Source organism: Citrus sinensis, chromosome 5, assembly GCF_022201045.2.
Source record: "Citrus sinensis cultivar Valencia sweet orange chromosome 5, DVS_A1.0, whole genome shotgun sequence".
Taxonomy (NCBI): domain Eukaryota; kingdom Viridiplantae; phylum Streptophyta; class Magnoliopsida; order Sapindales; family Rutaceae; genus Citrus; species Citrus sinensis.
In genome coordinates this window covers 9254385-9279060 of record NC_068560.1, presented here as the reverse complement: position 1 = coordinate 9279060, position 24676 = coordinate 9254385, and the positions used below count along the sequence as shown (strand labels likewise).

At 32.2% G+C, this 24676-nt stretch overlaps 2 protein-coding genes and 1 pseudogene across 16 annotated transcripts; all 3 read left to right on the top strand.

Annotated features, from left to right (window-relative positions):
* Window positions 1-3788: 3788 nt before the first annotated feature.
* On the top strand, window positions 3789-11347 carry LOC102620979 (uncharacterized). Its single transcript, XM_052441070.1, has 5 exons — window positions 3789-3929; window positions 4013-4140; window positions 7925-9412; window positions 9524-10253; window positions 10694-11347. Exons 1-5 carry the CDS (start codon window positions 3789-3791, stop codon window positions 11345-11347), a joined length of 3141 nt encoding a protein of 1046 aa, XP_052297030.1.
* On the top strand, window positions 6416-15479 carry LOC127898630 (uncharacterized). 15 transcript variants are annotated; one of them, XM_052442622.1, is made up of 17 exons: window positions 6417-6772; window positions 10315-10405; window positions 10494-10599; window positions 10694-11358; window positions 11487-11758; window positions 11844-12056; window positions 12129-12221; window positions 12326-12442; window positions 12526-12966; window positions 13068-13334; window positions 13915-14108; window positions 14200-14373; window positions 14468-14572; window positions 14658-14727; window positions 14813-14908; window positions 14997-15112; window positions 15229-15446. In XM_052442622.1, the coding sequence occupies exons 5-16, from the start codon at window positions 11513-11515 to the stop codon at window positions 15084-15086; spliced, it is 2106 nt and encodes a 701-aa protein (XP_052298582.1). In that variant the 5' UTR covers window positions 6417-6772; window positions 10315-10405; window positions 10494-10599; window positions 10694-11358; window positions 11487-11512; the 3' UTR covers window positions 15087-15112; window positions 15229-15446. The 15 variants fall into 15 exon arrangements, 14 of the variants coding, with proteins under 14 accessions (XP_052298586.1, XP_052298584.1, XP_052298582.1 ...); XM_052442618.1 differs by having other exon boundaries at window positions 11476-11758; XM_052442620.1 differs by lacking the exon at window positions 10315-10405 and having other exon boundaries at window positions 11476-11758.
* A 1672-nt stretch (window positions 15480-17151) lies between these two features.
* On the top strand, window positions 17152-19657 carry LOC127902235 ((R)-limonene synthase 1, chloroplastic-like; annotated as a pseudogene).
* Window positions 19658-24676: the final 5019 nt, after the last annotated feature.

Genomic DNA, 24676 nt, shown 5'->3' with positions numbered 1-24676 from the left:
CAAAGAGTTCAAGATGATTGATAACAGACTTATGGCATATTATCTCGGTATTAAAATTAAACAAAAGGAAGAAGGCATATTTATTTCCCAAAAAAGCTACGTAAAGGAAATACTAAAGAAATTCAAGATACATGATTGCAAGCCCATAAGCACGCCAATGGAATGCGGAATCAAGCTATCCAATTATGATAAAGGCAAATATGTTGACCCAACATTTTTTAAGAGCTTGGTTGGCAGCTTATGCTATTTGACAAACATGAGATCAGACATCCTTTATATTATTGGACTTGTCAGTCAATACATGGAAAATCCATGACCACCTACTTTAAAGTTGCAAAAAGAATTCTTCGCTACATTAAAGGTGCAATTGATTTTGGTTTGTTATACTCATTCTCCAAAGATTACAAGCTTATTGGATATAGCGATAGCAATTGGAGTGGAGATGTAGATGGTCGAAAGAGCACTACAATATTTGTGTTCTTTATGGGATATTTTGTTTTCACATGAATGTCAAATAAGCAACCTATGAACCTGAGAACACAGCTGTTAACTCAAGTGTTTATGATGTAGTTTGGCTAAGGAACTTATTAAAGGAGTCGGGTTAGTCATAAGAAGAACCTACAAAAAATTTTATCGACAAGAAATCAGCAATTGCCTTAACTAAGAATCTTGTCGTCCATGATCGAAGTAAGTATATTGACACTCGCTACCATTTCTTGCAGAAGTACATTGAAAGAAAGGAAATACAAGCAAAGTATGTCAAATCACATGACCAAATTGCCGACATCCTTACCAACCCACTAAAGAAGAAGACTTCCCCAGATTGAGAACTTTACTGGGTGTTATAAAGCAAGTTTAAAAATGGTGTTGGATCATAAACTTGTTTTTTATCTAAGTCTAAAAAATACAAAGTCTAGTCCATCTCATAGAACTTTCTAAGTTAGTTGAGCTTGGGTGATAGGTGGTAGTAGGCTTATTAGGTAAGATTTGTTGTGCTTAAATATGCAGTTGAGATTAATGTAGTAGGTAAAGTATTGTGCAGTTGTGATTGGTTTGTTTTAAGTAAAATTACCCCATCTCCCCTACGTTTATCATCATGAACCTAGAAATCTTCTCTAGTATAATAATAAAAAAAGTGTAAGAAGTATTGAGTTGAGTTGTTTTAATGAAGAAGTTGCTTGATTGTTATAATTCTCCAACATAAGATTTTTTTACGTTATTGTTTGGAAAAAGGAGATAGTTGATCTTGTCTCATATGTATATTGGTGCACTATTTGAGCAAATTGGCATGTTGGATTTCCAAGGTGAACTGCATTTTTATGAATTCAATATTTTTGTACTATGTATTAGGCTATATATATTTAGGACCTTGGATAAATTGAGGGATTTGATAAGATTTTGAGACTAACAAACTAAGTTAATCTAAGATATGTTTGGTTGTCATGGGCTATTAAAGTAAACTTGGGTTTAGTCTAAAACTAATAGGATTATTAGTCCCCATTTTTATATGGGTTCAGAGAGGGTAAGATTAAATAAAATGTTTGTGTCCTCTTTATCACTATTTTCTTTTTCATTTAACCTAATATTTTAATATAAATAAAACATAGAAGTGAATTTCATGAATTTTTAACCAAGTAATTTTATATTATATAGAATACCAAAACTTTTATTTAATAATTTATCAAATTAAGTTAATATAGTCATGTATGATATTGTACCCAAAAAAATAGTACTATAAATAAGCTTTTGGGTTAAGAGAAAATTTTGTTTCCCTCACGCAAATGGCTATGCCCATAATATCATGATTTCCGCATTCTGCTGAGGTGGATATTTTGAAGAGGCAAAGCAATTGGCTAGGGATTTTGAAGCCAAATATCACAAATATGATTTAAAATTACATGCTTTGTGCCTACTATAGAGCTGGTGATAGGAGGAGTGTAATGCATGTTATGAGGAAATTGGATGAATTAGTCCTGATTACAATACTTTTCCTATTCTAATCAAGCATTTCTGCAATAAGAAGTTTTATATGTGATAACTCTATGAAATGAGAGTTACCATGATACTTTTAGACTTAAATCAAGATTACTTAGAGAGTAAATGACATGTTTTTATTGCATTTTAGTTATATTTTGCATGAACATCTATTTTTATTTATTTTTAATAAATTTTATTTTATTTAGAATAATTTGTGTGCTTAGATCATAATCATAATTGTAGGTGACCGGAAGCTCAAATTTTAAAGAAGGAATGTGGCTGCAATAGGCTTGTAAAGATAAGGAAAAAACTTGGTTAGAGAAGAATTAAAACAAGTTTAGAACAGTACAAATGCTGAAGTAGTGGTTGTAGCAATGTTGTTGTACCATTGTTGTTGTAGCAATCCTGGATCATTGACAGAGAAGATTTTGTGCAAGATACTTTGAAGATTGCAATCTAGAGTTTCCTAAATTGGAAGATACACCCTCTAGACCTCCGGTTGCCCTAATTCTAAGTTATAAGGGAGCACAAACACAAAGAAAAAGAGAGGTCGTCATTGGAGAAAAAAATAGAGAAATAAAACAAGAGAAAACAAAGATCAAGAGAGAGCATTGAGGATGTTAATAAAGAATTCTAGAAGAACATCAAGTGGATCTCACTCTTATTTCTTGTTCTCTTGTTTTTATCTCGTTATGATGAATTGTTTGATGGGTGAAACTATTTTGCTTATTGTTTTATTGCAATTTATGAACTAAATTTACTCGTGGTTGAGTGATGAATAAACTTGATGGTTAATTGACTGATATTCTGTGTTACTGCATGTTTGCTATAGCACGTTGTTTTGATAATACTTATTTCAATTCACTATTTCGACTGACCACCCATTTAGTGATACTAGTTAAGATAGAGTCTAAAAAAGATTTATCTTAGTGGAACATATCAGAACAATACTTGGTTTTAGGTTGGATTTCTTGAGTTAGGTTTAACTTGATTAAAAAAGGGTCATGCTTAATCTAAAAGTAGTGATGAACTAGATATAGGGATTCACCTTGTAGGATAATTAGAATATAAAACGTGTAATGTCATATCTGATATTAGCATAACAATTGATCACTGTTAAGTTGCATTTAGATATAAGACATTCAACATGTGACAACTGAGGATACATAAGGATTTTGTCCAGTGCTGTAGCATATACTATAGCAATCGAGCCAAACATTAGAAAAATAGTCAAAACCATTAAGTGAGTTTAATCACTCAACTACTCTATTCCCCTTGGTTACATACTTATATTTGCTGTGATAATTTACTTTATTGCATTTTTCTTATTGCATTTTTTTAATTTTAATTAGTTCATTAGTTTAATAATTTATTTTAATTCTAATTTGGAATAAAAATTGCACTGATAAAATTGTTGTAGCAATTCCTATAGCAACAATCCTTGTGGAGACGATCTTGAATACTTATCATTATATTATTTGTTGTGTACATTTGTACATTGACACCAATAGCATTAGAAATCCTATAACAATATACTTGCATGTAGGACTATGATGGATGTGCATGGTAAAAGCCACCAACCTAAAGAGGTATGACACATAAATTTATTCCTTCTTGACAAGGGATTTAGAATACTACATTTACTTTAGTGCATTGCAATTCTAGAGGCCTTTGTTAATACTGTGATTTTTAGATAATGAATGTCATCATAGAAAATGAGCTTTTACTTTAGGACTATAATGCAAAAGACTTATCACATATATGTTGTTTTGCAGGAATTCTGCTCATGCCTAATTTTTCATCTTGGTAAAATGAGAGTAACGCTCGAAGCACTCTCTATTTACAACATGTTAAGATATAGCAGAAGATCGATATACAAGGCCATTCATGAGAAAATTCTTCATATTTTAATGTCTAAGAAGCTTCTCAAAGATGCTTATATAGTAGTTAAGGTCTGTTGTATTGTCTTACCATTTTAGTTCGTTTCTTCAAATGTCCTTTGTATGCTTTTCAACCTAAATTATTCTCTTTTTAGGACAATTCAGAGTCAATTTCTCATCCTACTATTAAGAAGTTTGCATCTAGATTTGTGAGGTTGGGTAATATTGACTTGGTCAATGATGTAATGAAGGCAATCTATGCAATTGCTCCAAGATTGATCAAGTAAGCAATCAAGGATTTATAAAGCAAACACGAGCTCGTATAAAATAAAATAAGAGCTGTGAATGACTTAAAGCTGAAGTTATAATAGTAAATTATTGCACTAATTTATGACACTCCCTTTTAGTGCAAACTTGGGAAATTACCATTCGTACACCTTATATTTGCTATGTTATAAAAAATACTACAACACTTTGAGGGTGTATCAATTGTCCTCCCTAAATTGACAAAAGCTATTAGCCGACCACTAAACCATTAGCTGCCACTTGAAAGTTAAAGGAATTATAGCGAATTAACGATTTTACCACCAAATCGTTAACTGCCACTTATATACCCTTAAATTCTCTTATTATCACTTGTATACCCTTAAATTATCACTTGTATCATATCAAAAGACCATATTACCCCTCTGACATCATCATATTTAAACGACAAGTAAAGGTTTAGTGGACGACATATACATTTTGTCAACTTAGGGTGTACGATCGATACACTCTCAAAGTATTGTAGTATTTTTGATAACGTAGGAAACTAAGAGCATATGAATGATAATTTCCCGTGCAAACTTATTGTCAACAACACCAAGCGCTTCTCAAAACACTTCAAATTTAGTTGTGCCAAGTCCTTTGGTGAAGATTTCAGCCACTTCATCTTCTATTTGTATCTTTAGCAGCTTAGTGTCTTGAGTCAACACCTTTTCCCAAATAAAATGGTAATGAGTTTCAATGTGTTTTGTGCGTGGATGAAACATTGGATTTCTAGCAAGCTTTGTTGCACTTTCATTGTCATAATGAATGGGAACTGAATGGATAAGGTCAGAGACTATTTCTTGAATTATCCTCTTAAGCCAAATACACTCTTGAGTGGCCATAGTAGCTACTATAGACTTCGCTTTAAAACTGGAAACAACAACTATGTTTTGCTTTTTGCTACACCGTGAAATTGTAGCTAAACCTATAATGAAATTGTTGCGCTGTGGAAGCGTCATTTATTGTGGTCTGATACTCTTTATGTGTAAATGAGGAATCAAAACGAACCAAATATCTATATAAAATAATGGATACAAGAATTTTACGTGGTTCGGTAATAAATCCTACATCCATGGAGGTAAGAGAGACTGATTGTTTACTAATAATTAACAGAGTACAAATTTAAGTAACGAAACCTTACTTCTGAAATACCCAAATATACTCAATACTCTTACACACTATTGAGGGAAACAATTTCCCTAAGAAACACATTCTCTCTTATCTTAGCACATAGTAGCATCCATCCCGAACTTTCTAAGAGCTCACTTGGAGATACTTCTTTCTTATAACTTTCTCATAGAGAACTCTCTTTGCACTCTTCAGAGAGCTCTTCACCTGAGCTTTCTACATTTTTGGGATACTCTGAATAAAAGAAGTGACTTCTATTCATAGGAAAAAATGCTGCTCTATTGCACCAAATCTTTTAATTGTTTTCATTAATTCAAGCCATTAATAATCTTTAATTAATGTGATAGTAATACGTTGTTTCACAGCAAAGTGAATATATGGTTGATTGAATAAATTGTGTGTGCTTGTTAAAATGAGATAATATAGCATTTATTTCATTTTGAGTTAAGCGCCTATTTAATCCCTATATTTAAAAAAAATACCTTAAAATACTCTTATTTTTAAATATGTTACACTCATACCTTACCTTCTCTTTCATTTAACAATAAAGGCTTTCACAAGTTATTAATAAAAAATGATATTTATCAAATTAACGTTAAAAGTAAAATAAAATTTTATTATTATTATTTTACTTTTTGGATTAATTTGATAAATTAATTATTAGTAAGATTGTTGTAAAGATATTAAATAATATTTTTAGTTAGCTGACATTAATTTATTTATAAATAATTATTAGTAGATTTGTTGCATAGGACAAAAAAACTAATTCTTTCATATTGATATTTATTAGTTAATTTACTAATTAATTTTTTATAGACAAATTAATTAATGTTAAGAATATTGTTGGAAGGATATTATTATAAAAGAAAAGAAAAAGTAAGCACTACTACAAAACAGGACAAAGATGACATGTAATACATGACAAACATATTATTAATTGTCATCCATTAGTTTAGATGACTTTTATTTACTTTTGGAAGTCATATATTATAAAATTGTTTTTATTTATGACATAAAAATGACTCACCACTAAATAAGAAGTCATCTTTAGTTAATTAAAAGGTGACTCTTCTTTATAAAATGTGTCATTTAGTTTGTAGTATAAAAAGCCACTTTCCCTCTTTATTTTCTTTGTCTACCGCGAAATATCATTGTCTCTTTGTTTCAGCCTCCATTCTTCTGTGACTTTCTTTCTCTGTAAAATTCCCCTTTGCCCATACAAAACATCTTCCTATCTTCTATTTCCAAGTTCCAAACTCTTAATTTCACCCATTATTTATATAGACCCAAAATCGTAAACCCTAACTGTTCACACATAGTGGAAGTGAAGACAAATTGGGAAGAAATCTGGAAGCTTTGGACCACACATGTTGGCAAGAAGATTGTAAAGCTTGGGACCACATCACTATCAAGGAAATTGTTGAAGCATTCGGCTACCTTGTATATTGGATTTTAAAAGTTTCGGTCCCCACATAAAGGTACTTTCTTTCCTTTTGTTTAATCATATTTGAGAAAAAAAATGATAGATTGTTTGATTGTGGGTGGCCTACATGTGCTGTTTTTTCTTTTCTTTTCTTTGTCTAATTTACTCTATTTGAATAGCAAATGTTGAAAATATGGATGAACAGTAAAATTTTTTCTGGGGATTAATATTTTAGGGAAGTTACAAATTTGGTCGAATCATGTCATGCTCCTTTGAAATTTAATCAGTTATCAATCTCAGAACCTCACGACTTCTATTCTTTTCCTTCATAATCGTCAACTTGACCTCTCCTCTTTCTTTTAATTGGATTATCTTTCTTTTCTTTTCCCCTTCTCTTTTCTTTCATCTTATCTTTTACGAAATTGGGAAACCAAGAACGACAAGCGCCATGTGGGATTTGTTGCAAAATTATAAATATTTCAAATTCTTCAAATAACTTAAAATTAATTTATATACACACATACTTTCTTATTAAAAAAATAAAAACTAACGGAGAATTAATAGAATAAGCATTTATATAATATTATGTGATATTACAATATTAATTAATCATTTCATCCTCTTTCCTTTAGTATCATATAGAATATTGTAAAATCTACCTATAATTATAATCATATTATTAGAATCAAAATAATTTTATTACTATAAAGAGATTATAATTTAATAGAGTATATAATTATAAAAATTATTATTTTAACTTATTTATTTTTAATACAAGTAATATAGAAATAAAGACATAAAGTATACAATTTAATAATTAATTAATAAAACATCTTGAATCTAATATATGAACAAATATTAATAAGAGAAATAATGTTAGTTTCAGAAACTGATACATATTTTTAAAAAATTTAGATGTTTATACTTGTCATCATATATATGCTTAGCACTTAATACAAATGCTCTCCACCGTAGCAATCCATTTTGTTGTGCTTTTGTGTTTAGTCCCTGACACTTCATGTCCATTACGCTTTGGTCAATTTATTATGTTATGTGCTTTAGTAAATTAATGTTTTTATTGATATTATTTTGATAGAATAATAATATTAAGGTCCTATGTTTTACTTTTTCTCAAATTAGGACATAGATACTTAGAAGGAAATTATGGAAAATGTTTTAGAATGATATATTTATATTTTACATTCAGAATGGACAAATCTTGGATGTCTATGGATCGAAGATCAAAAGATTATGAGATTGGTGTTGAAAGATTTATAGATTTTGCAATGGTTCATGCAACAAATTCTAATCACATACTATGTCCATGTATGAAATGTGGAAATGTGAAACATCAGACTGTTGATGAGATTAGAGACCATTTGTATTTGAATGGTATAGACCAAAGTTACAATAATTGGATTTTACATGGAGAAAAGGTTGTTAAGAAGCTATCAACTACTAGCAACACTCAATCTACAAGAGAATTTGAAACAAGAGCCTTTGAAACCGAATCTGTGGCCAGCACTGTAGAGATGATTCAAGGAGCTTATGATCATTTTGAAAACAACCCTAAACAATTTGAGAATTTATTGGCTGATGCTGAGAAAAAGTTATACCCAGGTTGTAGTAAGTTTACAAAATTATCTGCATTGGTAAAATTGTACAGCCTAAAAGCAAGAAAAGGGTGGTCAGACCGAGGCTTTTCAGATTTGTTGAAATTGTTAAGAGAAATGTTGCCTGACAATAATGAAATGCCTTGTTCAATGTACGAGGCAAAAAAAACCTTAAATGCATTAGGGATGGAGTATGAGAAGATACATGCATGTCCAAATGACTGTATACTTTATAGAAAGGACTATAAAGATGCTGTTATATGTCCTAATTGTGGTGCAGCAAGGTGGAAGTTGAAAAAAAATTCAACTGAGATGAAGATTGGTGTTCCAGCAAAGGTTTTATGGTATTTCCCACCAATCCCAAGGTTTAAAAGAATGTTTCGAAGTGTTGAAACTTCGAAAAATCTAACATGGCATGCCACTCAAAGGGAAACTGATGGACTATTACGTCATCCTGCAGATACCCCGGCATGGAAACTAATAGATCACTTATGGCCTGATTTTGGAGTTGAACCAAGGAACTTGCGACTTGCATTATCTGCAGACGGGATTAATCCATATAATTCTCTTAGTAGTAGGTATAGTTGTTGGCCCGTCATAGTAGTGACATATAATCTTCCTCCATGGCTTTGTATGAAGAGGAAATTTATGATGTTGACATTATTAATTTCAGGTCCCAAACAGCCTGGTAATGATATTGATGTCTACTTAGCTCCATTGATTGATGATCTTAAAATATTGTGGGAGGTAGGCATTGAAGCTTATGATGCTTATCGTCAAGAGTCTTTCACATTGAAAGCTATTTTAATGTGGACGATAAATGATTTTCCTGCTTATGGAAACTTGGCTGGTTGCACTGTAAAAGGATATAAAGCATGTCCAATTTGTAGTGAAAAAACATGTGCAGTTCGGCTTGCCCATAGTAAAAAAATGTCTTATATCGGTCATAGAAGATTTTTACCACGATATCATCCATATCGGTTTCAGAAGAAGGCATTTAATAATGAAGAGGAAATTGAAATTGCTCCAGAACCGCTGAAAGGGGAGGAAATCTTGGCACGAGTTCAAAGATTAAATTTCTCGTTAGGGAAAAAAAAAGCAAATAGTCGTGCAACTGATATCAATGAAAGAGTTTACTGGAAGAAAAAATCTATTTTTTTTTAGCTTGATTATTGGAAGTCTTTATATGTTAGACACACTCTTGATGTTATGCATATTGAAAAGAATGTGTGTGAAAGTCTTGTGGGGACTTTACTTGACATTCCAGGGAAATCAAAAGATGGTTTTGCAGCTCGTATGGATCTAGATGAAATGGGTGTAAGGAAAGAATTACTGCCAAGAGTTGGCCAAAATGGAACAAAATTACCTCCTGCGTGTTATACTTTGTCAAGGGAAGAAAAGAAAAAATTTTGTAAGACATTATTTGAACTTAAGGTTCCTGATGGCTATTGTTCAAATTTTAGAAATCTAATCTCATTGCAAGATTTGAAACTCTATGGCTTGAAATCTCATGATTGTCATGCTTTGATGCAACAATTGCTTCCTTTAGCAATACGATCCTTGTTACCAAAACATGTTAGATATGTAATAATAAGATTTTGTGCTTTTTTTAGCAATATGTGCAGTAAAGTAGTGGATGTGTCAAAATTGGATCAAATGCTAGCAGATTTGGTGAATACTATATGCTTGTTAGAAAAATATTTCTTGCCAGCTTTCTTTGATATTATGATTCACTTACCAGTGCACCTTGTTAGAGAAGTCAAACTCTGTGGACCTGTTTACCTCCGATGGATGTATCCATTTGAGAGGCAAATGAAAATATTGAAGGATTATGTACGAAATCGAGATAAACCAGAGGGTTGCATTGCTGAATCATATATAGCTGAAGAGGCTATTGAGTTCTGCATAGAATACTTATCTGAAGTTGATGCAATTGGCATTCCACCGAAAAAATAAAGATCTGATGTTGGATTACCTTTACCAGGAGGATGTGTTGTTAGAATAGATCGTAAATTATGGGTGCAGGCACATAGATATGTATTGGAAAATACAAATGAAGTTCAGCCGTATATCATGTTAGTAACTATTTCCTTTATCTTATATATATTAGTTATATTTTCTGTAATAGTTATAATCATTCTTATTTCATCTTTGATATCTTAGAGAGCATATGGAGTTCTTGAAGAAGAAATATCCAGCAAAGTCAAAGAAGAAAAAATGGCTACAGGATGAACATAATAGGACTTTCATATATTAGTTGCGTCAAAAAGTAATTAACTATATAGTTCATCCATAAACAGTTTTTTTGTTATTCTAAGATATTTGTATATTATTTATATACATTTTTTATTACTATCATATAGGTTGAAATTCAACTTAACGAATCAAGGAACAATATCTCGGAAGCCTTAAGGTGGATTGCACATGGACCTCGCCCTGAAGTGATAAAGTACCAAGGCTATGAAATTAATGGTTATCGTTTTCATACCAAAGAACGTGATGACTTACGAGTTGTACAGAACAGTGGAGTCTATTTAGAGGCAAACACATTTCAGATTTCAAGTGCTAAAGATAAGAATCCTGTGGTGGCAAATATGTCATTTTATGGAGTTATACAAGAGATATGGGAGCTTGATTACAACAAGTTCAAGATTCCTGTATTTAAGTGTGATTGGGTTGAAAACAATCATGGGATAAAAAACGATGAGCTAGGAGCTACGTTGGTAAACCTTAATAGGATAGGCCATAAAGATGATTGTTTTATTTTGGCTTCTCAACCGATACAAGTATTTTATGCTGAAGATCAACTCGATCCAAGGTGGTCTATTGTGATAGTGAATCCACGTAGGGAATATATAGATGATTCAAGAGAAGATCTAGGTGACATCATGTTAGAACATCAAAATTCTAGCAATTTGATGCCATCTGTTGAGTCATTTGATAAAATGAGTGATGACAATTTAGCTTACATCCGAACTGATATCAATGAGGAAACATTGGTTGAAAACGTTGATTAGAAAAAAAAAATGTAAGTTTTTTTTTCAACATATTTGATGTACTGAATTATTATTTTAATGTATATCATTTATTTAGCTTATGTGACCTATTATTCTTCTATTAAATTCTCATCAATTTTTTTCTTTAGTTATTTTGCAGCAGGTTTATAAAACATTGCTACAGAAATGAGTTCAATTGTCAAAAAAAGAAAAAGTAGAGGTCGAACGAATTTACCTCAGCTGGTCAGAAATAGAAACAATGGACAAAAGCTTATAGTTGAGTATAACAAAAGAGGACAACCACATGGCAAGGTAGCAACACGATTGTTTAGCTTTTTGGGTGTCTTGGCACGCACCATGGTTCGAATTTCTTATGAAGATTGGAGCAAAGTGCCATCAGAGACCAAAGAAAAGATATGGGAATGCATAAAAGTATGTGTTTACAGCCCTTTTCCTGAACTAATACTCATTTATTTAATTTGTGATTTTTTTTTTAAACATGCTATGCATATTGCAGTTCTCTTTTGAGGTGGATGATGAGCTTCAAGGCAAATTCTTATCTTCAGCTGCGAATAAATGGAGAACCTTCAAGAATAGACTCACCACTAAATATATCAAGAGATATAAAGATAAGCCAGAGGCACTGAAATGCCCGCCTAAAATGTATGATTTTATCGAGCAAGAAGATTGGGAAGTTTTTGTACGTTATCGAACTTCTAGTGCATTTGAGGTATTGACTAACTTTTTGAATTAAATGTATGTTTTTCATTGTTTGCGTATTTACCTTGATTATTGAATGCAGGAAATCAGCCAAAAATATAGAGAAAGAAGGGCAAAAAATATATACAATCATTGCCTTTCAAGGAAAGGCTATGTGGGATTAAAGGAGGAATTGGTATGTACACAAACATTTATATGTATGTATAACTTTCCTTTTCATTCTATCACCTGAATTAAGAAAGTTATGTATCACTTTAATTCATTTAAATTTATATATAGCAACAAGCTGCTGGAAACAATGAAGAAATTAGTCGCTCTACCTTATGGAAAGCAGCACGTAAAAATAAGAAAGGTAGATACACGAGCGAGGTCGTTAGAGAAAAGGCTGATGAAATAGTAAGTTTTATAAATATATGATTTTGAATAATTTAACATATGAACTAAAAAGTTGCTGATTTCTTGTTATTATTCAAATGTAGGGTGAGATAACAAAGAAAAGTGAGGAAGGGGTTATAGCTACTGGTGGTAGGAATGATGTTCTAACAATAGCTTTAGGAACCCCTGAAAGTTCAGGTCGAGTAAGAACTGGAGGACGTTTTGCCACACCTTCTTTATACTTTGGAAGGAAAAAACGAAGCTTCTCATCCAACAATGAGTTACAAGAGCGTATAACTCAACTAGAGGAAAATTATGAGAAAATTTCACAAGAAAAATTTCTGTTAGAGCAAAATGTGGGGAAGATTGTACAAGAACAAATGATGCATTTTTTTGAAGAATTCCGAAAGAATGGAGTCCTACCGATCCAGTCACCAAAAGTTCCCTCAGAAAAAGGCAGCTGCTCCGAAGAACCAAGAATGAAGAAAAAGTGCTCCAAGAAAAAACAAGTACATATGCAAAATGAGTGCTTCAAGAAGAAACAAGTATACATAAAAAATAAGTGCAGTTCTTTTTTTTTTAATTCCAAATCTCAAAGTTTAAATTTTAATCACTTATAATGCTATGATTAATACTTTACTTATAGATGATGCAGGGCAAATCATGTATGTTAGCAGTGGGCAGCATAAACAATATTGTAGCCAAAGGTACAATGTTAGAAAACAATAATCCTAATTCTACTGTGCATGGAGTACCATTGGCAGTCACGGATGTTCGTGTGGCTGTTGATATAGCAATTAAAGGGGATACCTTTTTACCAAGGCCTGTCAGGGATGAGTTAGTTATTGTTAGCCATGCCATTGGATCCCATGTTGCTTGGCCTAAGCAATTTGTCATCTTGAATGATTTTGAGGTATATATCTATAATTAATTGTTTGCTTTTGATATGTCTTAAATTAATAATAATAATTTTTTTAATTCTGGAGAGTGTTGTTTATTTGTTTGATACACATAATTTATTCTGCAGCTGTCTAGAAAATTTTACAAACTGCAATCAAATATAACTCTTGTAGCTAAGTAAAGTTTCGAAGATAGCAATATGTGTATTGTACAAAAATGATAGTAATGTTCTTGCCGCAGTAGTTATTGTTTTTGTCTTGCCACTATTCAAATATCATTTTCCATTTAATATGTGGTCATCACAAAGTCAAAAACACCCCAAATCATATCCGAAATTATATTCTTGCTTGATGAATAGTGAACACTAACCCTTTGAAAAATTGTGTTGAAAGATTTAAAAAATCACATGGGGTCCAAGTATTCTGTCATTATATGTTGCACTCATGTATAAATTTAGCATTTAACTGAGCATATCATTGACGCCTATAATGTCTTATTCTTTTTTATGTTTTGGTTAATTAATTTTTGTTTTCGCTTGTAGATATCTCATACATATTTGTAGTTACATAAATAAATCTATTGAGAATATGCAGGAATACAAAGTGCCAGCAAGAATAGATGCTCTTTGCAAGTACGCTCGCCGAGTGTTGACTAAAGCATTATTTATCGAAATTTATCCAGGGATCTTCAACAATGAACAAGCTGAATTATATTTATCAGTTGATGACATTGTACAATTCTGTAGCATGGAAAAGATTGGGGTCGCAACAATAATTTGTTACATGAAGTAATTTAATTAAATTACTTATTTTCTTGGCAAAATAATTAGTTATAATTTTTATTTATGCAGTGAAGTAATTATTACTTGTTTTTTGTAGGCATCTTTACGAAGTCTTGAAGGATCGTCCCCAGGAACATATTTACAAATTTGGTAATCCTTCAATCTTTTGTGATGAAACCGGAAATAATGATGAGACTAGAGCTCGTGCAATGGTATTAAGAATGGAAATACTTGATCCACAACAGCTTCTGATGTTTCCTTACAATACTAGGTTTGTTATTTTATTAATTGTATATAGCATTTGGAGTTTATTCTCTTTTTCTTTTACAAAAATATGCAAGGCTGATATTTATCATTATATATAGCAAACATTGGATGTTGATTGTTGTGGATCCGCACAAATTTATAGTATATTTTTTTGATTCACTCGGTCATGAACCTCGCCCTGATTTGAAGAACTTTGTATCACTGTAAGTTATTGTCATTTTGTTGTCAATTATAATGCATTTATTAAAACATGCTTGACTAAATGTGTATTTAATTATGTATCTTAAGTGCTTTCAAGATTTTTGTAGCAAAAATGGGAAATGCGAATCGAAAATCCTTTGTTTGGAAAAGGGTTAAGGTATATGAAATTGTACATATGTATGTTCAATTTAAATTTATTTACATATGTAAATGACATTAATTAGTTCAAAATTTATGTGTAGTGTCCTCAACAAACTACAAATACTGAATGTGGATATTATGTCATGAGATTTATGAAGGAAATCATTGAAAACCAGGCTGATTCAATAAAAAACTTGGTAGTTATCTCCTTATCCTTTTAAAATTTATAGATTTCATAAGGTTGATGCATGTGTTAATGTTGACGATTTTGTGCATGATATATAGTTTGTTAGACGAGATAGTTTCACCCAAAAAGATATTGATAAAGTAAGAGTGGAGTGGGCAGAGTACATATGGCAGAACATTTTTCGCTAAATTTTGTAGCACAATGACTTTGTGAGGTTAGTAAATGAATAGGATTATTATTTTTATCTGCATCTTTGTTATTATCTTTGTTTCGAATAAGATATTAAAAAGTTTATAAAATTATTTCAATTATTTTCATTTTGTAATTAAGGAAGGTTCATCTAAAGGTTTCACTCTCCAACTCCCTTTGGGTTTGGCATGATTATTGGAGTAGCCAACTGGAGCCCCTGCATTTTGTTGTTCTTGTGAAGAATGTAATACGGTTCTATTTTAAGAAAAAAGAGTTATGGATATCTAGTTACTTTCATTTGGAAATTGTAAACATAAAGAATATTTTTGGTATTGTTTGTCATGTACCAAATTTATATACGACTATTGCAATTGCTTGAATATTTATTTTTATGTTGCAGCTTTTCAAAAAAAATTATCGCAATAATAATAATAATAATAATGATGATGATGATGATGATGATGATAATAATGATAATAATAATAATAATAATAATAATAATAATAATAATAATAATAATAATAATAATAATAGATGACTGATTTTTTGAAAAGAAAGTCACCTATGTGCATAACCGTTATTATTATAGATGACTGATTTTTTGAAAAGTAAGTCACCTATGTGCATATTAAACACCATGCTGCAGAAAATTAGAACAACATTAGACGACTGCTTTTTGAGAAATGAGTGATCTATGATACTTATTAGATGACTCTCTTTACGCGTCATCTTTTGTACCTCGTTTTAGATGACTGTTGCAAAGATGACTAATTTTACTTCGTCATCATAAGATTAATTTAAACGTCATCTATGTTCATTTTTGTAGTAGTGAAGGTAAGAATGTAATATATTTAACTATATGGATATTTTAAAGTATCTATTTTTTAAAAAAATGTATGTCAAAATATATGGATTAAATGAGTATTTATCCTTTCTTTCACTAGAAATAGAAACAACATTTATAATCTGGATCAAATTAAGAAAAATCTCTTACAACGATTAAATCAACAAATAAATTTTCCAAAAGTACACGAGAGAAACTCGAGCACAGAGATATTATCAAAATATATCTCCACCCTGCATCACTTGGGTTTAAACTCAATACGGATGGATCGCGCAAGAGTTTAGGAATGGCAGAAGCTGATGGCTTGATCAGAGACACTCAGGGTCGGTGATGTGGTGGTTTCTGTATGAATATTGGGATGTGCTCTATCCCTCTTGCTGCACTTTGGGCCTTATATCAAGGTTTGCTTCTCGCTTGGAGAGATGGGATAAGAAATCTGTTAGTGTTACACAACTTATCTCAAACAAAATGGTAGCTCCTAATGCTTCCGGTCCACTTTTGCAGGCCATCAAAGAAATCCTTAATCGTGATTGGAATGTTAGCCTCCACCATGTGAATAGAAAGGCGAGTCACTCTGCTGACTTCCTTGCAAACTTGGCTTCCTCTCTCCCCTTTGGCCTTCATGTGTAGGATTCTCCCCCTATTGTTTTAAATTTCTGGTTGCAACATTACATGTATGGGGTGTCTTCGATCCGTTCTATTCTGCCTTGGCCCTTGCTAAGTGCTCCTCTTGTACCAATATATATCGAACAGATTCTAGTAAAAGTTCATGGTTCAACTTGGCTCTGATAACAAATTCACCACCGCCTGAAGGAATTGTCTTATCAATTAGTACTATAACAGATTTGTTACGAATATCCGTCCACTATCACCAACTTTCTAGATCTTAAAATGTAGATTCAGATTTTGAAAGATAACACATATAAACTGGAAATAAAAAATACCATAAAAGATTACCTTTGAGTACACACCAAAAGTTGATTCGAGAAATTTAATGACTTCTTTTTGTTTTTTGGTTCAGATGCATCGTAAGAGAATCAAATCATATTAACCGTGGAGAGAAAATAGGGAAAAAAAAAAAGAAAATTAAGTAAATCACACAGCAAAAATGAATAAGAAAATTGAGTAAATCACATACATTTCTCCTCTCCCTATATTTATTATATATATATAGATATAGATATAATAGCTTAGAAAAATGTAATCAAGCGTACAATCTAATGGCTTCTTGCATTATTCCATCCACCTTCATTACTTCTGTAAATGGTTTCTAATGTCCTCCGCGCGCTTACAACAAAAAGAGCAACCATCAGAATCAGTCCAATGCCTTGTCAGTGCCAAACTTGACAGTTCAACAATTGTCAGCAAACTATAAACTTTCAATTTGGGACATGATTTTCTGAAGTCTTTGAGTAGCGACTATACGGTATTGATTGTTATTTTTAGTATTATCTTTCCAATATTTCCATTGTTTCGTACTCAATTTGGGACTATATTCTACCGTTATATATATATATATATATAAAACTAAAATTTAATATTGAAGCGTGTGCAGGGCAAGGAATATAAAAGACAGGCAGAAAAACTTAAGGGAAAAGTAGAAATAATGATTAAGTACGATGTGACAAAGCCACTAGATCAATCGGAGCTGATTGACAACTTGCAAAGATTTGGACTGGCTTATCATTTTGAGCCTGAGATTAGGAATACATATTGCACAATATATACAATAATAATAGTAAAGATGATAAATGGAAGAAAGAAAATCTGAATGCAACCGCTCTTGAGTTTAGACTCCTCAGACAACATGGCTAGTTTGTTTCTTAAGGTACATAGTGAATGTGTTTCAATTTACTTGCTTTGTCATGCACATGTGGTCAAAGTATAAATCATTTCTTTAACATCTACTTTCTCAAAATTAGAATTTAAGTGGCTAGTCAACTAAAACCACTTAAAAACCATATAGTCAAGCTAGGGCCACGAAAATCGATACATATATGTGTGTGTGAAATCATTCTTAGGTACGGGCTCTCTCATTTTTTGTAATGCAGACAACCTGCTTAGTTGTGCGGTTTAATAGAGTTAATTTTCAATACACTATAAAATTCTGTAGTTTAATAGCACTAAAAAATATCTCTATTAAACCACATGGCTCAACAGTGTGTCCGCATGAAAAAAAATGAGGGCACCGAAACTAGAGAAGGACATATATACAATATGTTGAAAATTAACTCTATTAAGTTGCACGGCTTAACAACGTGTCCACATTAAAAAAAAATGGGGGCGCCTAATCTTGAGAATGATATTGCATAGATATATATCTGCTAAAGTATTAATGAATGCAATTTGTTTTGGTTGAGTATTGCGGAGGTTTTTAAAGATTTAAAGACGAGAAAGGTGTTTTCATTTTTGATGATTTCAAGGGAATACTCAGCTTGTATGAAGTCTAAAATTTGAGCTTAGAAGGAGAAAGCATCACGGAGGAGGCCTAGCAATTCACAGGTAAACATCTTAAAGATTTGATGATAAGGAACAACAAGGATGAAGATATATTTGTAGCAGAGCAGTAAAGGCATGCCTTGGAGCTCCCTTTGTGTTGGACAGTGCAAAGATTAGAGGCAAAGTGGTTCATAGATATTTATGAGAAAAAAGAGGACAAGAACTACATATTACTCGAGCTTGCAACGTTAGATTTCAACATTTTGTTGGCAATTTACCAGGAAGAACTTAAAGAAATTTAGGGTATCCATGTCATGATTACAGAACTCAAAAAAGTATATCAAAGATTGATTTTATTAGATACATTATACACACACACACACACACACACACACACACATACATACATACATACATACATACATATATATATATATATATATATATAGAGAGAGAGAGAGAGAGAGAGAGAGAGAGAGAGAAAGAGGCTGGAGATTCCATAGAATTTGTTTTGTTGTGATCTATGCAATCTCTTTTGTGAATCTAGTTTGTATCATGATAGTTTGATCAATAAAGTGAGTAAATTTTTTCTTCTAAATTTTGCTTAGAGAGAAATATGAGTTTTGCGAGGAACAGGTTGGTAGCATCCTTCTTATAGAGCATAAGGATAGGGCTTGTGTCTCAATTCGCCTACTGCAGGAGAACACTCACAATATTGACAGCTTTAATTACAGTGATTGATGACATTTACGATGTCTATGGAGTTTTAGATGAACTTGAGCTATTCACTGATGTTGTTAAGAGGTTTGTTGGGAAATTAGTAATCCAACTGCTAGGTAGCTCCGTGGTACTTATCAAACTAATAGACCTTTTACATGATTTTTTTTCCTTTTCTACAGGTGGGACATCAATTATGCTTTGAAGCACCTTCCGAGCTATATTAAAATGTGTTTTCTTGTGTTTTACAACTTTGTTAATGAATTTGCTTATTACATTCCGAAACAATAGGATTTTGATATGCATCTGAGTATAAAAAATGCAGTACGTGAAATATTAATTTGAGTTCTCTCACCATTCCTTTCCTTTGATTTATACTTTTTAAACTATGATATTTTTGTCTAAAAAATTATAGATTGTAACTAGTTGTATAGTTTTTGTGTAGCGTGCATCAGTGGCTTGGCTTAATACAAGCCTACTTAGTGCAGGCGAAACGCAACAATACTAGGAGAATTCCTGGAAAATGGATTGGTACCAATAGCAGGCCCTATAGTCACAATGAGTGCATAGCTATACTGAGTTCCTATTGAATCTTATGAGAATGTCCCATTTTATGTATCTAAATGGAGATGGGCATGGAATATGAAACCCAGAGACTACGGATGTAGGTTTTACATTGCTTTTTCAGCTCGTTTTCTTGCAAGACAAACGTACAGTTTCACAGCCATATATGTGACTTCGAGGTTGAGGATGCTGTTGACGGACTTGTCTGAGTTTCCTGTGGTGAATGATGAAGATGACATTGGTCTTGATAAGGAGGCAGTTGATCCATTATTATCTCAGTTTTTCAAGGACTATCCTTCATAATTATTTTCAGAGGATTCTATCCCTTCAAAACTTCAAGAAGAAATAGTCATAGTGCCTACATAAACTTGGCATCACAAGTCAATCAAGTATAATCTTCTAAAAGAAAGCAAAGCAGCGTCAGCTCTCAATGAAAGGTTCAGAAAAGAAGCTAGTAAAAGTAAGTCTACATCTATGAAAGTAAGGGCTTCTCAAAGGCAAGCGAGTAAAAGACAACCTATAACTAATCCAAGGACAATTCCGAACAAGAAGTGAAAGAAAACAAGGAAGAAAAATATTATAGATTCAGAGCATGTGATGAGCAGGCCCAAAACAACCAAGAAGAGGAAGTCAAGCATGAATATAGATGATGGTGCTAATCTTTCATCACGAACTGTTTGTCGTGATGATGAGTTATTAGAAGCAGAGGATGATTTTCATGGTTTTTTTTTATTAGAAATGATATTGATGATGATGATGAATGTAGAGAACAAAAAACTCAATATCATAGGGATGACCATGATACACATGATGCGTTATTGGATAGATATGAAAGTGACAATGGAGATTATAAGCCAATGTCAGAATCCAAAAATGCATCCTTTAATTAAAATGTCTCATGTTTTGGGTGGTGAAATGTTTGTAGATAGAACAAAACTTGTTGAATTCAGAGTTTGACAATTGTTCAAAAAATTTCAATCTTTTGCATGGGCTCTGAAAGATTATTGTATACAATAAGGTTTCAGAGATAAAAGAACTAAGTTTGAGAGAAGAAATTATGTATATAAATGTTTTGTAGACAAGTGCACCTTCAAATTGTATTCAGCACTTTAGAGAATTGGACAATGTTTTCAGATCAGGACCTTACACAACATACACACATGTGAGAGTCTTGTGAAAAATCTAAAGTTGATTGTAAGTTCGATAGCAAGGAAGTATAAGAATAAAGTGACAGGTGATCCAAAGATTGCTTTAGGCAATCTTGTTGATGATCTTAAGACAATGTATAGAGTAGAAGTAGATCCCCAGAAAGTTTACAAAGCAAAAAGAAAGATATTAGAGTCAACTGCTGGTGGAGATCGTGTTGAAAGCTTCAGGCAACTTTGGAATTATGCTCACATTATCAAACAGCAAATGCAGGGGCTTTAGCACTACTTAAAGTAATAAAAGAAGACACACCTGCAGATAAGTCTAGATTCCAAAGATTGCTTTAGGCAATCTTGTTGATGATTTTAGGACTATGTATAGAGTAGAAGTAGATCCCCAGAAGTTTATAGAGCAAAGAGAGAGATGTTAGAGTCGGCTGCTGGTGGAGATCATGTTGAAAGCTTTAGGCAACTTTGGAATTATGCTCACATTATTAAACAATAGATGCCAGGGACTTTAGGATTGCTTAAAGTAATAAAAGAAGACACACATGCAGATAAGTCTAGATTCCAAAGGTTTATTGAGAGCTTTCTAGGTCTTAGAGATGGCTTCAAGGAAGGATGATGGCCATTTATTAGGATGGATGATTGTAATTTAAAATGCCCCTTCAAAGGTGTTTTACTATCAAATGTCACACTTGACGCGAATCAGGGTATTTTTTTAACTGCAATATGTGTTTGCGAGTTTGAAAATATTAAGAGTTGAACCTGGTTTTTAGGGCATTTATAGGAGTATTTGGCTGACACAAGGTAGCTTACTTTCATGACTGATAGGCAGTAAGGTGCTTTTGCAGCATTAAACTTAGAATTTAGTGGATCACATAACAAATTTTGTGCAAGACATGTCATGGCCAATCTGAAAGTAAAGTTCCCTAAGTTGAGCCAAGGAATAAGTATTAGAGGGCTGTTAGAGCAACAAATAGGGATGCATTCACAGCAGCAATGAAAGATATACAAGATATTGATACTAATGCATTTGAGCACCTGAGAAAATTGAACCCCAAGTATTGGTCAGTCCATGCTTTTAATAAGTTTATCAAATGTGATCATACAACAAATAATATAATTGAGAGTTGGAATACATGGATTGGTGAAATAAGGAAGGCACCTATAACCACTTTGGTGGAGTACATCAGAAAAAAGATGATGAGAGCAATAAATGTAGAAAAATAAACTGTTCACAATGGAAAACTAATGTTCTTGCCTTCCTCAACAACAAAATGCACCAGACACTAAAGAAAGGGAGGAAGCATAAGGTTGCACTAGCAAGTGAGATGCTCTTTAAAGTTAAATATTCTACAAAGTCATGGGTTGTCAACTTGCAAAAGCATACATGTGACTGTGGGCTGTGGCAAATTAGTGGCCTATCTTGCAGCCATTCAATACCTTGCATAGTTTATATAAGGTTACTTATGAGAAGTTTGTGGAAAAGAGGCATATCTAAAATGTTACTCAAGTATGATTCATCTTTTGCCTACAAATCTAAATGGCCACATGTAGAAGTTGAGGAAATTGTGCCTCCGAAGGTTCAAAGACCACATGGCAGGCCTAAAACATGTAGAAGAAAGACGCTTGATGAACCACCAGCTCATAAGAGACGATTCACTATATTCTACAAATTTTGTAGAGTTATTAGCCATAATAAAAGATGCTGCCCCACTAATCTAGCCAATGCACACAAGAAAACAAGGAATAAATTGGTAAGACAATGGTTAAAACATATAATAATTTCGTCAAAGTATCTCTTTTCTTTTGTGCATAAATAATAATGCAAATGTTGTTCGATTTTTGCTTTATATTTAAAGAAACATAAGAAGACATTGGCACAGTTGTAGGAGACCATGCTGGTAGGAACTTACAAAATGTTAGCCCTAATGTCAATGGCTCTATGCTTGGTGGATCACTTCATGGTGGTACTTGTGTAATTGCATCTTAGCCTAGTGGATCTACATCAGGTTCGTAATGTTGTTTTTTTAAGTTTGTAACTGATATTTATAATTAAGATAAATATAAACATTCACTGACTTCAAGTTTTAAAGCTGACTTTTGGTTGGGGTTTAGATTGATGTTTGTCAATCTAGTTAGAGGGTATTTTGAAGTATGTCAATCTAATTGGATACTGAATTAAAGTTTATACTGGTTATTTAAATATCTACTTTTTTCTCATTAATCATAAAGGCACAGCAGCTCATACCTGATATTTGACATCAACACAAATATCAGGTCAAGCAACAATGGGTTCAATAACTACGAGAACTATAAGGAATGTAGTAACAATGCAAGGAGGAAAAATAAATGATGTTAATCCACTCTTAAGACAGGAGGGGTTCTCATTAGAGAAAGTTCAACATTTGCAAGGGTTACTCCTCAATCGGAAGCTGTAAGATTGAAAGACTTGAAGGGCAAGGGCAAAGCAATGATTTATAGTGGCTAGTAAGCATCTGAGCTCACTAAATTACCTATATATTTTGCTTTTAAAGGTTTTTAATTGTACTCCAAATTGTTTACTTGCTCATTTGTTGATGTGTTGTTGCGCTATGAACTTGTGTTGCAGATGCTATCAGATTCAGCTAAAATAAAGCAGAGGCAGCATCAAACTTATGTTTTATTGGTCATTATTGTACAATAATGTTGCTGATTTTGTTTTTTTATTTTGTGTGTTTAGTTAAGTGTGAAAACAACAATTACGTTGAAGCTTAATGAAGCTCATGTAATTATTTTGACTAATTTTTTGAGGATGTTGCAAAAAATATTTGGTATGGATATCAGAGTTCTTAATTGTAGTAAAAAAAATATATAGTTAGCTACTGTTAAATATTAATTGCAACACTCTAATTAAATATATGCATTACAAACATTGTGATGAAGCTTACAAAATTAGAATGCATGAGTTCTTTTTTGGAATGCCATGTCTTCTTCAAAGCTAGTTTTCTATTTTTACTTGTTTCTAGCATGTTAAACCTTAATAATTTTTAAGAAAATTGCCAAAAATACAAAACACATGGTATCAGCATTATGAGGATAACTTGCAACAATCTTATCATTGAATCTAATTTTGTAACAAGTTTGTTAACAGCCTTCAAAACTTTGTGCTCTTTAACTACCACCTCATAATTATCTTCAAAATCAACATCTAACAATCTCATTCCTCTAGCAATTATCATATACTCTTGCTAAGTTGGTTCCCACCACTAGAAGAAATTACAAATTTTTTTCTTGTATTCGCAGTACAACCTTTGAGGATTTGGAATAGGCTATGAGATTTTCACCAATACTCGGTCACCACAGTCAGTGCAAAATTTGTTTATGAACTCGATAACTTTACTATTGTTTTGCAACTCCGCATCTTTATCTGCATGACAACTCCAGCTACCTTTAATTAGATGATGACATTAGTCTTGTTGTTTTGCCTTGCTTTGTTGATATTCTGATGGTGTTTATGACTTTGTGGCCACTAAAGTGTGTTGGAAGCTGGATTTAAATGCACGAACCTACCAAATACAATTTCCAATTTTGAATTTTTGCTATTTCTGCAACAGTCAGCTGTTTTAACTTACCAAGCTAATAGCATGCAATGTAATATGTCGGACTTTAAAGCCCAAATTCTATTAACACTAATGTCAATCTTTGTAATTTTTTCAACTTCAAAGCCTAATTGAAAATTAACATTAATGGCAATCTTCGTTATTTATTTAACTTAAAAGGCAATATTAAGAATAATTATTACATTTTTTTGGCTTATTAAGACCTTTCACTTTTTGAATATTTAATCATATAAACAACTTACTTTTTCATATTTTATTGTTTATTTTATAAGTGT